The sequence below is a fragment of the Talpa occidentalis genome, unplaced genomic scaffold, assembly GCF_014898055.3.
Source record: "Talpa occidentalis isolate TD23 unplaced genomic scaffold, MPIMG_talOcc4v2.1 talOcc4.17, whole genome shotgun sequence".
Taxonomy (NCBI): domain Eukaryota; kingdom Metazoa; phylum Chordata; class Mammalia; order Eulipotyphla; family Talpidae; genus Talpa; species Talpa occidentalis.
In genome coordinates, this window is record NW_023601754.1 from 46,871,186 (window position 1) to 46,886,270 (window position 15,085).

The 15,085-nt window shown below is 54.1% G+C and overlaps 1 protein-coding gene across 1 annotated transcript; it reads right to left on the reverse strand.

Moving 5' to 3' along the window:
• Window positions 1-72: 72 nt before the first annotated feature.
• NOSIP (nitric oxide synthase interacting protein) lies at window positions 73-14,944 on the reverse strand. The gene is made up of 9 exons (XM_037516989.2): window positions 14,822-14,944; window positions 7,619-7,689; window positions 7,003-7,108; window positions 6,209-6,290; window positions 4,621-4,780; window positions 4,397-4,515; window positions 4,085-4,272; window positions 3,887-3,995; window positions 73-3,646 (listed from the first exon to the last, which is right to left on the reverse strand). Exons 2-9 carry the CDS (start codon window positions 7,686-7,688, stop codon window positions 3,575-3,577), a joined length of 906 nt encoding a protein of 301 aa, XP_037372886.1. The 5' UTR covers window position 7,689; window positions 14,822-14,944; the 3' UTR covers window positions 73-3,574.
• Between the last annotated feature and the right edge of the window lie 141 nt (window positions 14,945-15,085).

Consider the following 15,085-nt stretch of genomic DNA (forward strand, 5'->3'; position numbering starts at 1 on the left):
CGAAGCCAGGGTTTAGAGGTCAGGACAGTGTGCCCCCTCGGTGGGGGGGGGGGGCTGGGGGTAGGCCTGAGGGGGGTTGGAGGGGCTGGGGGTGAGCTTGATTGGGAACTGTTTCCCAGGTGTATCCCACCTGTGAAAATTCACCCACAATGTATGCATTGTTTGTGCAAGATAGACTCCAAAAATACCCCTAGATTTTTAGGGCAGTGACTAGTCTCTATGAAGTGAACCCTCATGTATTAGTGGGTTATAATTAGTAATAATGTATCCACATTGGCTTACTGATCACAGTCAAGTATCACACTAATGAAAGATGTTAATAATAGGGCAGGGTGGGGGGGTAGGGTAAGAAGGTAGCTATGGGAACTCTCCGTACTTTCCACTCATTTATCTGTAAACTTAAAACTACTCTTTAAAAGAAAGCCCATTAATTTAAAAAAGAAAAAAAGCAAGCAACTAAAATAGAAAAAAAAATTCCCCTGACAGGTTAAGCCCTAGATTCCCCTATATTTGATTTTTTTTTTTCCTTCTTGGGCAAAGAGATGGAAATAACCCAGGGTAAGACATAAAGCTATAGACTATTTTAGTAGAATAGATATCATTTAATTTCAATTGCATTGGAATATTAAATCTTACAATCCAAGAACATAGTATATCTCCCCATGGACTTAAGTATCAAAATTCTTTTCAGCAATGTTGTTTAGTTTTCAGAGTAAAGGTCTTATATCTTCTCTTAAATTTATCCCAGTGTATTTTATGTTATTGTAAATGAAATTGTTTTTAAAATTTTACATTTCAATTTCCTGCTTCTAGATCTAATAATACTTCTTGTATATCAACTTTGGATTCTGTGATCATGCAAAATTTATTTCTTTCAGGATTTGTTTCATTCTTTTTATTTCTCCACTAAATTTTTGCCTTTTTTTTATGCATATAAGAACTGGGGTGTAGGCCAGAGGTGCAGGGGGTGACAGGAATCACCAGAGACAGAGTGGGGAGCAGAATAGGCGAATCCACTGAAATCCACTGCTGAGGGCAGCTGCAGGCGAGACAGGGGAGGTCTGCTTCGCCATGTGAGTCAGCTCCCTGGCCAGGAATTGAACTCAGGCCAGGGCATAGAGGTGATAGCCCTGTCTTTAACCCTAGGCCACCTGGAGGCCCTGTCCTGTGAAATTTGCAATTCAAATTCCAGCTCATTTTTCTTAGGTTTAGTTGGGCTTCTTAGAATGTACCCCATGAGGGCCTCTCTGGTGGCACAACGGATCAAGAGGTAACCTATTAAGTTGTCCGCAGCCACTGCAGCATGAGTTTGATCCCTGGCCAGGGAGGTGCAACACATATGGTGCAACAGACCTCTCCTGACTGGCCCGCTGCTCCTCTCAGCAGTGTATTTCAATCAACCTGCCGGTTCTGTTCCCCACTCTGTCTCTGGTGAATCCTCTCACCCTCTACACCTCTGGCCTGTACCCCAGTTCTTGTATGCATAAATAATTCTTAAAAAAAAAAAATGTACCCCATGAGGGTCGAGTTCAGAGTCAGCTAGATAGTTGAGCAGTTATATAAAGTTCCGAAGTACTTCCTCTCTAGTTCTCTTTTGCAGAATTTATACCGCCCTTTCTTGTTGCTGCGGTTCTTCATGCCAGGACTATGGATTTTCTCCTGGTGTTTAAATTGCCCATCTTGGGATGGATTAGAACCCATCAGACAAAAAGCTGTACAAATGAAACTCATCCACTGCCTGTAAATTCCCCTCTAGTTCCAGACTGCTTTGTTTTTCATTTTTCAGTGCCTTTAGATTATGGCTTTCTGTTTTATTGAGTTTATCATTGAGATCTGTGGGAGAGTTGGGATTTAAATACAAATGTTTCAGGCTCCAAAATTTTACTCGTGGTAATATACTGCCCCCTAGTGGCATAAGGTAGAACGCTGTTTTACGAAGGCTCTGGGTAAATGTGTAGATCTTTGGGGATCTGCCTGATAAAAAATTGCATTTTGCGGTTTTATTTTCATTTATTTATTATATCAGAATGTGGGAAGTTTATTAAACAAAAGTAAACACATGCATAGATGTCCAGGCATGCAGGAGAGCTGCCCATTTTTGTTTAAGTAAAAAGAATACTCTCAGATAAAAATTGCTAGTACTCTAGAACAGTTTACTATGTAAAACTTCCCAGTACTTCACCACCCTCCGTGTCTTTTCCCCCATTTTTTTTTTTTTTTGCTTTAGTTTTGATGTAACATTGGTTTATATGTGATTTACGGGTATAGGTTCAAACCTCTTCAGCTTTTAAAAAAATCTTTTGAGGGGCCTCCCTGGTGGTACAAGGGGTTGTCTCAGCACTGTGAAGCTATCTGCAGCCACTGCAGCACGAGTTCCATCCCCGGCCAGAGAGGTGATCCACTCGGTGCAGCAGACCTCTCCTGTCTCCCTGCTGCTCCCCTCAGCAGTGTATTTCAGTAGATCTGCCTGTTCTGCTCCCCACTCTGTCTCTGGGGAATCCTCTCATCCCCTGCACCTCTGGCCTATACACCAGTTCTTCTATGCAAAAATAAGTAAAATCTTAAATAAATTATTTAAAAAAATGTGACCTTTTGTGCCTGGTTTTTTAGTACAGTTCTCAAGCCTGTATCCAAAGTAGGGTGCGAAGACTCTCAGAGACATGGGGAAGGTTCTAGATGTAAATAGGAAAGCCAACACTGGCCTTGAGGAGGACCCCCATGGTGCACGGCTGACTCCACCAGTCCTTGAGTTGAAACCTTTCTCAGCAGCCAGGTACACCAGCCCGCCTGCCACAGACACCGCCTGCGCAAACAGCGGTCAAGGGCACTTCCTGGAACCACATGTGGTCACTGATGACACCTTTTACTGAGGTGGAAAGACGGAGACTGCTCAGTGGGCAGAAAGAGCACTGACCGCGCATTGGCTGAATGAATGTGAGCACAGGGGAGGGCCTGGGAGGAGAGACGTCCGTGGTGCTCAGGGAGGCAGAAACGTGACGTCTTTATTCTGTTGATTTCTGCTGGTGGAAGGTCTAGCTTTCCATACTGCCCAGAGGCTGCTTCTGCGGCTACGCGGGTTTAACAAAGAAAGCGCTGAGGGCAGCCCCACTACCCCCAGTCAAGTCCGAACCCCAGCAGGCCCAGCCTCTGACCTCCTCTCCCACCTGCTCTCGCCCGCGCTGCCTCTGGGCCTTTGCACTGGCGGTTTCCTCTTCCTGTCCCCCTCCAGTGTGGGGGAGGGGGTGTTCCTGACTCACCTGGCTTTACTCTGGGATAGCTCAAAAGAGGGGCTTTCTAGTTACCCTATTGAAGCTGAGCCCCCACGTGGTCGCAGCTCCGACTTGGCCTTCCGGGCACGTTTACCAACTTTAACACTCCGGGTCTGCGTTCAATTCAGATTTTACTGTTAACGTGAGACTACAGGAGGCATTCTCAGCCGGCGCTTTCAGACCTGGGTCGCTCAGGGGTGCACGATGCCGGAGTCAGGGGCTCATCCTCCACACGCCCCAGCGCCGGCCCCACCGAGGAAGGCGCATGCGTAGGCTGCGCCCAGGCCGGCTGACCCGGCGCCGCGTCAAGCCTGCATCACTGGCCGCGACTTCTCGGCCTGCAGCTTGACTCCCGAGCCCGCGAAGCCCGTGCCGCCCTAAGGGGGGGAGAAGGCTGAGGTAGGAGGGGGTGCCGAGGCTGCAGATCGGGCCAGACCCAGGCGAGGAGGGGCCGGGACGGAGCTGGAGTCTGGGGGGGCTGAGGAGGGGAGCCTCTAGGAAAGAGGGCGGAGTCCCGGGCACAGGTCAAGCCCTAGCCATAGGCGGGAAGTCAGGCGGGCGGGGCTCCGGGTAGGGCGGGGCTATGGCGGGCGCGGGGCGGGGCTTGGGCGTCTCACCCGCTGCAGCACGATGATGTCACGGTCCGTGAGTTTCTCTCCGTTCACAGGGTCCACCATGTCCTTCCGGATCAGCTTCTCCACGCACTCGAGGGTGACAACGGCCCCCCTGAGGGGAGGGGAGGGTGGGGGTCCCGCTGAGTCACCGCCCGGCGCGGCCCGCCCGCCGGTTCCCGGGCCGCCCCCACCCCGACTCACGAGGGCCGCAGGACGGCGCACGGCGTGGCGTTGCTCAGGCTGTCGCGGGTCACGGCGCACACGTAGCGCTCGCTGCGCGTGATGAGCCCCACGCGGTCCACCGAGCCGTCGAGCGGCGTGAAGCGCACGGGCGTGAGGTCGGACATGCGCAGCGGCTTCCCCGACATGGGGCAGGTCACCGTCCGGGACTGGAGCGGAGGGAGGGGGGTCAGCAGGCAGGGAAGGCTCCCTGAGAGGAGGGGAGCGGGCTGCGGGCCACCGGGGGAGCCGGATGCTGGTGAAGCAGGAAGGGGCGCATGCTGTGGGGCTCACCGGCTTCTCCAGCTTGGTGGCCTTGGCCTCAGGAGTCAGCGACGGGATCCAGAAGCTGGGCAGGGCTTTGTCCTTGTCCTTGCTAGTGGGGGCCGTGCTGGGCCTGGATGCGGCGTCATCTGCCAGTGGAAAGGGTTCAGATATAACATCCTGAACCAGAGAGGCACTGGGCAGTGTGGGACCCCTCCACCCGCCCCCCTCCAAGTCCAGGCTCCCCCCATCACCTGAGCTGTTCCCAGAGGTGGCCTTGGGCGTGAAGGGGTTGAGCGGCCGGCTCACGATGGCTGCCTCCTTCTCCAGGAAGCCCCGCACCTGGTCCTGTGCTGCTGCCCGCTGCAGCTCTTTCTGTTCCTCACGTCGGGCACCCCGCTGCTTCTCATAGGCCTGGGGGCAGTGAGGGCACAGAAGGGAGCTGGGCTTCCTCCCCTGGGTTGTGAGCCTGAGTGTTACTGGATTCTTCCCATTTTGCAGGTGGGTACGATGGGGCCCACCCGGGGGGATTGCAGCAGAGGTGGTGTGTGGTGGAGGTTGTGACTGCTGGGTGTCAACTCCAAGCCAGCTGTGCAGCCACCACCTCTGTTAGTCCCCTCCCCTGGTGCATGACACTTCGGTCACTTCCTATCTGGCTGCTTTGGGACTTGGTGGCTTCTTTGTTCCTTGGAAGCAGAGTGGTCAACAGCTGGGCTGGAGTGAGAAGGCCAGAGCGCAAACCTACCGATGTGACTGATTAGCTCTGTGGCCTCTAGGGGGCGCTGTGGCCCCTCTTAGCTGCTGCATCTGCGCAATGGGCTTACAGTGGCCACCATCCTTCCAAGGTTACAAGAGACTTTATTAAGCACTTAGAACCTTGCGTGGGCACATGGCAAGGGCTCCTGAAATGTGATGCTGTGATGCTGTAGATCCTGTGCTTTCCCTTGAGGAGCTGGAGCTCCAGGAGAGACGAGCAGTCACTGATTGGGGAGTGGCCATGCATGGGGCCAGGCCAAATGATATACCCCACGGTCCTGCCTGGCACACAGCTGGTGCCTGGGCACTGCTGGGCTCTAAAACTGCCCGGGACCAGCTAAGAGAGGTGGGCCTGCCGGTGGCAAGTGACGCTCAGGAAAGCCTCTGACGCGGGCACTATAACCAGGAGAGCCCGGTCAGCCACCGGGTTGCGTGGAGGACAAAGCCACAGCAGAAGCCACACACTGTGATAAAAAGCTCAAGAAACTGCCCCTTGGTGTGTCCTGAGTTTGGAAACCCCAGGCAGGAGATGGAGTGGCTCGGACAGATGGGCCAGCTGAGCCTCAAGCCCAGTGAAACAGGGTCTCCTGTCCCTCAAATGAGTTCACCCACAGTGGGGTGTGTGTGTGGGGGGGATGGCATGGCTGTCTCCAAGCAGACTCCTTGGGAGTTCCTATCCGTGTCCATCTCTGTGCTCTAAGTGTCCTTTAGTTTGTCCCCATCAGTCCCCATTAGAGACAATGAAACTGAGGCCCAGAGAAATGAGGTGACATCAGTATCTTGTAGGGCCTGAGGCCTGCTGGCTGTGTCGGAAGCCGCACGCAGAATCAGAGCTGTGACCAGCGCCCAGAGGTGGCCAGGGGACAGGAGGCCAGAGGGCAGGGAAGGCAACGCCCGGGACAGAGGCTGGAGAATGAGGAGCATTTCAGGAGAAGTGGGAAGAGACGCTGCACCAGGCTGCAGGGGCCACACAGGCCACGGCCCAGAGAGAGAAAGGACCAGCCGGGAGGCCCAGAGCGGCTCTGCCTATGAGCTCAGAATCAAAACCGGCCCCCACCTGCGCCCCCTTCTTCCCATCCCCGTCACCTTCATCTGCCGGGCGATCTCCTTCTTCTGGTGCAGAATGTACTCCAGGATGGCCTCGCGCTCATACAGGTAGCCGTCTGGGCTGCAGAGGGAGGACGGGGTTAGAGGCCCCCACGCCGTCTCTGGAGGATACGCCTGGGCCCAGCGGCTGGCCCTGACACGCCTGAACTACAGCCGCGTCCCCGTGCGCTTCCTTGTCAACAGCGGGCAGCATCCACGCAACCTCCGTGCAGGCGGCACAGACACCTGCCCTTGCTCGAGCTCCTCCCAGCCACGGCCCCCTTAGCTGGCATTACCACAGAATACAGACTCGAGTACATGCCCAAAGCAGCGCTCATGGGCTGGCTGGTATCAGTGACGCTTCTAATCAGCCTCACACCTAAGTTTTTGGGAGTCAAAATATACACGGATTTTCAACCTTGGAGGGGAGGCGCGTCAGTGCCTTGAAACACCACCCTGCTGCGTTCTTCAGGGGTCAACTGTACTTAGTAATGGATAAGCACCTCCACCCACCATGTCATCAAGGCCTGTGCTGGACCCTGAGCGGCAGGGCATGGCAAGTGATGCACACGGGAGCTGCTGCTGTGGGCCAGGAGACCCGCCTTCTGTGTGGGGTGTGTCCCCCATGCCCTGTGCAATCTGCCAGGTCTCAGGCGAGAATGTGGGGTCCCAGGGAGGTGACTTTTGTTGCCCAGGCTGCCCTGGCTACGCCGGTGCTTGTACGCATGCAAGTACTCATGCCACCCCCTTGGTGCAGCACCCTGCCCTGCCCATCGCGCTCCCAGCCCACTCACGTGACAACCGGGTCGTGGCAGGGCTGCAGAGACAGGCAGCAGCAGTCAAAGTCCTTGACAGCATCCCGGCTCAGTCGAATGTTCTGAGTCCCGTAGCCTGAGGCCGCTGAGGACGGAAACAGGCATGGGGGTGGGGGCTGGGGTCAGGAGACAGGCTGCTCTCCAAAGCCCTCTCTGGACCCAGTGAGCAGTCAGAGGTGGGGAGACTCAGAGAGAAACAGTAGCTGGGAGCTTGGGTTGTGTCTGGGTGGGGGTGGCGGGGAGTAGAGGGGGGAATGAACAAGCCACAGGAAGGTGTTAGCCCTCAGAGGACAGAGAGGACCTGTCACCCAGGCAGCTCAGCTGAGGCTCATGGCTGACTCGCCTGGGTCCTTGTGGCTCTGTGGCCAAGCTGGAGAAGCTGCAGTTTGGCCACAACAGGGACCCCGCCCTGAGGGCAGGTGGGCGGGCGAGTTCTAGCACGGCAAGGCAGCGAGGGCAGCGCCCGCCACTGGGCAGGGCACCTGAGCTCACGGCCATTCCTTGTCTGGCCATGGCCCTCAGCCTGGGACAGCCCAACCAGGGGCTTAGGGAGAGGGTGATTTGGAGACACACCTGCCCCCACCCAAGTTGGTACCTGTGTCCTTCTTCTTCTCGTGGTAGGTGTAGACGGCCCCCGCCGTGCAGTTCTTGCCGTGGCGTGTCATCCTGCAGGCAGGGAGGCACAGCGGTAGGGTGGTGGTGGTCGGGATGAGCCCACCAAGGGAGCACTGCACCTTTATGGCCCTGAAAGCTGATTGGTCCCCCCATGGGATGCTGGGGTGAGGGGGGAGCATGGGAGGATGCATTTACAGATGTCAAATGACCAATAATGACACAATCCAAAATAAGTTGGCATTTCGCCCTGAACAAGTCTGCCTGTGGGAGAGGGAGGCTTTGAGTTACTGGGAGGTAGGTGGAGTGTTATCTGGAATCCAGTAGAAAGTTCTAGCCCCAAATGTAGACCGGCATGGCTTCTAACACGTAAGGGGGAGGAGGCGTCCGGCAGATGTGGGGGTGCCGTGGGCGAGATCGGCGTCAGCAGAGGCGACACCTGCCTCGGCTCCCCTAATGCAGAGCACACCGGGACGCGTCGCACGTTTGTAGACAAACGGTGTGAGTGGAACCGACGATGTGCGGAACGGCAGCAAACGACCAAGAGAAAACCAGCCGCCCCAGAGGAGAAGGAGCAGAGACTCTGGAGAGGCGATCTGCAGAAGCAGCTCAGAGACTGACCATGGGACCATGGGACGCAGGACAAGCACAGCCAGGGGTCCTGCTACACCCGTCCTGCCTGGTGGTGGGTCAGACCGGCTGGCTGGGATGGGTGTCGATCATAGGGTTCTGGGGCAAGGCTGGGGGGAGCGGTCAGGGCAGCCTGGGCTGTGTGGTCACAGGATGGCGGGACACGGCAAAGCCGAGCGCGTGGCATTCTGTACTTGGCTCATGTGAACGGGGGTGCTGGGGGGAGAAGGCAGATGTTTGCGGTGGCGCCTGTCTACCGGAGGGGAGTGAAAGCCGCTGACTGTCCCTCCGGGAGAGCTGACGAAGTCAACCGCACGGAGGGGCACCCAGATGTGTGCATGGCAGCGCGGGCGGAGGCTAAAGCCTGTCACTGAGCGCAAAGGGTGAAATGAAACAAGCTCACTAACCATCTGTATTTCACTCATTTAATTTCTTAACTATTGTTTTAATTGAAGTAGCACTGGCTCATGGCGCCGTTGATGGTTCGGAGGTGCAGATGCTCACCTCTTCGGAGGCTGTCACCCCACTGTGCCCTCACCAAGGCACCCATCGCCCCCTCCCGCACGGCCCACTGGGGCCTCCCCAGCAGTCCTCACTGTGCAGACATCTACACACAAAAGGACACACGTGAATCAGGATGGTGCCGTAAGAGGGAGTCGCAGGGCGCTGGTGCAGGGCCCAGCAGTTGCCCAGGGTGGTCGCCCCCCACACCCCACTGCGACTCTGGGCTGGTGATGTCATTTCTCTGAGTCTCAGTTTCCTTTGATTAAAAAGAAGGGGGATCGGGAGGATCCCCATCAGATCCAGCGCTGGTGCCTGGGTCACGCGGGATTACATGGGTCACACTGAGTTACAGGGGTGTTCAGGAAATATTCTCTGGCTGCAAGAAAGCTCCAGAAGGGTGGAGGAGGGGTACAAATAAGGAACCCCAAAATGTAAAGAGGGCCTCATCTACATTTCCTCGTGGCTGCTTCCCGCGGCGCCAAGTTCTCCGCGCGGCGGCCCTAGATCGCCCCCTACCGGCCACCCGTGCCCAGACGCCAACTTTTGTTTTTACGTCCGTTTGCACAGAACAGATGCGGACCTTAAGGACAGGGTTGATGCATTTGGACAAGTGTGTACGCGCTGATAACCCACACCCCAATGGAGATGCAAGACACTGCTGTCACGCCAGAAGCTGCCACTGGGCCAACCTTGATGGCACACCCCAAGTCACCCACCACCCCCTCCTCCAACTTCCACTCCTGGTTGGGGCTTTTCAGCAAGAGCCCCGCACCTGCTGCCGCCCTCACTCACCTGCCACCCTCGCCCCCCCACCCCCACCCCGAAGGACGTGCCTACTTCCTCAAGGACAAATTCCCCACTCTATTCTTAGTCGGCAACTGCCCTGACCCTCTGTGGCATCTGGCTGCTTGTCTGGTGGCCAAGAACCTGGTTCCTATGCCCTTGGTTTCCCGGGCAGGACAGGAGGGGCCACCGGGGGAGCTGTTTTTGTTTTACTTAGCTTCTACCGGGTGATAACTGCAACTGCTAGACCCCTGACCGGAGCCAAGTCTCCCGCCAGCTACTTGAACGCCTTGAATTTTCTTTACAAAGGTCTGTTTCATTGTGCAAACTGAAATACTGTTGATTTCACGCATAGGAAATGTCCAAATCGCCAAATCAGAGAGACAGAGAATAGCTCACTGGAGGGGATAACAGCTAAGGGGTATGAGGTTTTCTTTTTGGGGTGACGGAAATGCACTAGAATCAGAGAGTGGTGGCCATTGCAGGGAAACAGCGATTCTACTAAAAACCACCGAGTGGTACTCTTGAAATGAGTGAATTTTGTGTTTCGTGGCTCTCAATGAAAAAAAGCGCTAAGTCCACCCTAATTTTTCCTTAGTGGCATCTGAATTTCTGATATGACAATTATGGATAGACATTTGCTCTTTGGAGTCCTCAGAGAATTCTCAAGTCCTGAGAACAAAAACTCCAGCTGGCTGAGGGTGGCAGGGATGGGTGGGCACAGCACCAGGATTTCGAAACTCCAGAAGCAGAGCATTTGCCTGGCTGGCTGCACGGCCTCCGGGCAAGGCCAATTTCAAAATAGAAAACAGAGCGACTGCCACCTGCTGTCACTGGTATTTCAGGGAGGAAACATCCACAGTAGCACCAGCTATTGTCTTTCACCGGCCCCTTCTAACTGGAGAGAAAACAGTCCTGACTCCTCCCTGGCAGGAAAGTGGCAGAGCGAGGGTTGGAACCCCTGAGTGAGGCTGTGGAGCAGCCCCCAGAGATTCCATGACAACTGTCAGTCCTCCCAAGAAGACTTTTTGGTACTAAGTCTTCAAAATCCAGAGGACATTTTACTCTTTCAACAGTTCAGAAGCTGAATTTCCTGGGAGAGAGTTGATCTCTGTCAGGTTCCATCAGCCGTAGGATGGCAAATGTCCATTCATCTGTGAATCTGGTTGCCCCAGAAATCCTTTAAAGTTCTGATAATGGGCCTCCCTGGTGGCGCAGAGGGTTGACAGCAGCACTGTGAAGCTGTCCACAGCCTCTGCAGCGCCAGTTCGATTCCCCGCCAGCCAGGGAAATTCCCATATGGTGAGGCAGACCTCTCCTGTCTCACCCGCTGCTCCCGTCAGCAGTGTACTTTGGTGCTTCTGCCTGTTCTGCTCCCTGCTCTGTCTCTGGTGAATTCTCTCACCCTCCTGCGCCTCTGGCCTGTACCCCCCCAGTGCTTGTATAAATAAATAAATCTTAAAAAAATAAAATAACCATAAACCTAAGAAAACTGTCTCAAAAGTTCTGATAATGGAGGGGCTTCCCTGGTGGTGCAAGGAGTTAAGATGCAACCTATGAGGCTATCCGCAGCCACAGCCTCACGAGTTCTAGTCAAGCCAGCCGGGAGCTACCCACATGGCGAAGCAGACCTTTCCTGTCTCATCCACTGCTCCCCTCAGCAGTGTGTTTCAGTAAAATCTGCCTGTTCTTCTCCCCACTCTGTCTCTGGTGAATCCTCTCACCCCCCCATCTCTGGCCTGTACCCCAGTTCTTTTTTCTTTCTTTTTTTTTAAAGATTTATTTATTTATTTATACAAGCACTGGGTACAATCAGAAGCGCGGGAGGGTGAGAGAATTCACCAGAGCCAGAGCAGAGAGTAGAACAGACAGACTGAGGAAAATACACTGCTGAGGGGAGCAGCGGGTGGCAGGAAAGGTCTGCACGCCATGTGGGACCCTCACCCGGTGGCTGGGGACCGAACCAGCGCTGCAGAGGCTACGGGCAGCTTCACAACCCAGCGCTCAACCGCTGCACCATCGGGAATGCCCTCTTTTTTTTAAAAGATTTATTTATTTATTTATTTATATAAGCACAGTCACACCAGCCACCTCTGGGGGTGCTCTGGCAGCCTCACAGGGCTGGGCTACTTCAGTGGAGCCAGCGCAGTGCCCAGAGAGGGGACCTCAGGAAAACAACCACAAAGCAGAGGTGCCTGAGGCCAGCAGCCGAGGTCTGACCTGGGACCTGAGTCTGTGGCCTTGACTGTCACCCAGAGTGAGCCGGCTCCTTCCCCAGGAAATCCTGTCTCCTGGAAGGCGGGGCCCCCACCTGAGTCCAGTCTGGCTCCCTGTGCTGACAGGGAACCTGAGAGAGCTCGCAGGAGCAGAAAGGCTCAGTCAGTCGCTTCCCAGCCCCGGGACTCCCTAGGGGCAGCTGTGCCGCCCATGAACTGGCACCCAACTGACCTGATGCCCCATCACAAAGGCACCGGAAGAACAGAAGGGCCCACGGCCTTCAGCACTGGTGCGCGGGCCAGGCTGCTCCCGTGTCTGTGCGTCAGTCCTCACGGTAACCTCCCATTTTACAGGAGAGAATACCGGGGCCCGGAGGGTGAACTGGTCTCTCCCTCCAAGGTTCCTTGACAGACCAGCCCTAGAGAGTTTTTCGAAAGGGAACTTGGATCAGGTCACTCCACTCCAGGGCTCCCTGGACCTGGCTCAAGATTAAAAACCAAACTGCTCACATATAAAATGTAGGGGATCGACAGAATTAGAAAACCACCCTGTCTGGACATAGCTGATTTGGCCATCAGCTGCTGCCAGATGCCACTGAGGGGTGGACAGAGGGAACTGGGGACTCACTAGCAGAGTAGCTGGACACTGGGGGGTTGGGGTGCTGTCCCTACCTCTACCAGTCAGCTGGGGCTGCCCAGACCAATTGCCATACATTGGGGAGCTTAATCGACAAATATTTTCTAACACTTCTGGAAGCTGCAAGTCCAAGATCAGGGGCCGGCAGGATCAGGTTGGGGTGATGACTCCCTAACTGGTCCTTGAATGGAGAGAGGGCTCGCTGTCTCCTCCACTCCTGCGGTTTTTATTTTTATACTCCAAATATTGATTTTTGTTTTATGTAGTTCATCGGTTGTTATTTGCTCATCTCCCCCTCTTATAACAACATCAGCCCCAAGAGTGAGGACCCCATGCTTATGACCTCATGTAAACTTGATTATTATCTGAGAACTGACTACAAATTATTACCTAAAGAACTGACTACAAATAGTCATATTGGGGGTCCAGGCATCCACATATGAATTCTGTCCATAGGGCCTCCCTGGTGGCACAAGGGGTTAAGGCACAACCTATGAAGCTATCCGCAGTCTCTGCAGCACAAGTTCGATCCCCAGCCAGGGAGCTACCCATATGGCGTGGCAGACCTCTCCTGACTTGCCCACTGCTCCCCTCAGCAGTGTATTTCAGTACATCTGCCTGTTCTGTTCCTCACTCTGTCTCTGGGGAATCCTCTCACCACCCCCGCAACTCTGGCCTACACCCCAGCTCTTGAATGCATAAATAAATAAAATAAATCTTTAAAAAAGCCAATGTGGGAGTAAGCAAATGTAACCCCAAGTTATATAGACATGTAAGCAACTAACAAAAAAAGAAAAGAGAAAAGATGAAAAAAAAAAAAGGTCAGATAATAAAAAGTATGAAGAGACTGGACTGGAACCCTCCTACAATGAGGCTGGGAATGTAAAGTGGTGCAGCCACGTTGGAAAAGTCTAGTAGTTTCTCAGAGTTATCACTTCATTCAGCAATTCCATTTTCAACAGAAAAGAGAATATGCCCCTATAACAATTAGTACACACACATTGACAGAAGCGTTATTTGTACAGCCAAAAAGTGCAAACAACATGAATATCCACCACCTATCAATGGACAGGCAAAAGAGGGTCCATTCATACAGTGGAGTGGTTTTCTGCCATGAAAAGAACACAGCACTGGGCTTCCCTGGTGGCGCAAGGGGTTAAGCACTGCACTGTGAAGCTATCTGCAGTCTCTGCAGCACAAGTTCCATCACCTACTTCGCTTCCACATGGTGCAGCAGACCTCTCCTGACTCACCCGCTGCTCCCCTCAGCAGTGTATTTCAGTAGCTCTGCCTGTTCTGCTCCCCACTCTGTCTCTGGGGAATCCTCTCACCCCCCCACACACACCTCTGGCTTGTACCCCAGTTCTTCCATGCATAAATAAATCTTTTTTAAAAGTGTCTCTGGTTTTTACACATGCATCCTGAAACTGGTTGCATAGTATTACACGTGCATCACTATTTAGGGGTGAAATGTCGCGATTTTGTGATGGATAAGATTGGCTTTCTATGTATATAGAATTAAAGCATACATATCCAGCCAATATGGCAAAACATTAATAATCGGTCAATTGGGGGTCTCCCTGGTGGTGCAAGGGGTTAAGCACCACACTATGAAGCAATCCGCAGCCTCTGCAGCACGAGTTCTATTCCCAGTGGGCCAGGGAGCAACCCACATGGCGCAGCAGACCTCTCCTGACTCTCTCGCTGCTCCCCTCAGCAGTGTATTTCAGTCAGTCTGCCTGTTCTGCTCTTCACTCCGTCTCTGGTGAATCCTCTCACCCCCCCGCATCTCTGGCCTGTACCCCAGCTCTTGTATGCATAAACAAATCTTAAAAAAAAAAAAATCGGTCAATTTGGGCGATAGGGATTCTTACACTATTCTTTCATTTTTATGTTTGAACTTCTTTATAATAAAACATTAAAGGATCCTTCAGGGTCCAAGTTCACACCGAATCGCAGCACATTCAGGATGTGAACCCGGGACTGTCTGACCCCAAAGATCCATAGAAAAACGCAACCCCCTACACCAACTCCGAGGCGGGAGGGGTGTCACAAAGGTGCTCCCCACCAGACTGGGAAACTGAGGTCAGAAGAGGGGGTGCTCCTTCCTCAACTCCCACTCCTCTGACCCCCAAGGAGTTCCAGTTTCATCCTTCCTCTGGGAGCCCCCCCCAAGTCACTGTCAACGACCAAAGAATTGCAACCTCCAAAGAGCTGCCAGGCCGAGGGTTGGCCACCTCAGGGCATGCAGGGAGATGTAGTTCAGCTCAAACCAGGGGCGCCCGCAACGGTCTGTTCATGATTGACAAGGAATTGGGAATTCGAAAACCTGTTCCTGCCTCTCTCGGGACCCCAGGACTCTAGCCCGCGGGAAACCGACCCCAGCAACACTATCCCGCCACCGCCGGGACCTCACCTCCCAAACGACTCCTCGATCCTTCGTGGCTTCTTCAACTGTGCCCAGACACCGGAAAAGAGCGCTGTTTTCGCTTTTCGCTCCGCCCACTTCCGCCCGGCAGAAGGGGCCGGAAGCAGAGCTGCCCCTAGTTGCGGAGGGAACTTGTTTTGCTTGGTAAGTCCTCTCTTCTTCTCTTTCCCCCTCCGGAAACGTGAGTGGCAACTCGAAGGTTCCGGTTAGTGGATGAGGGGTATGAGGGTGGACAGGACAAGGGTGGACGCT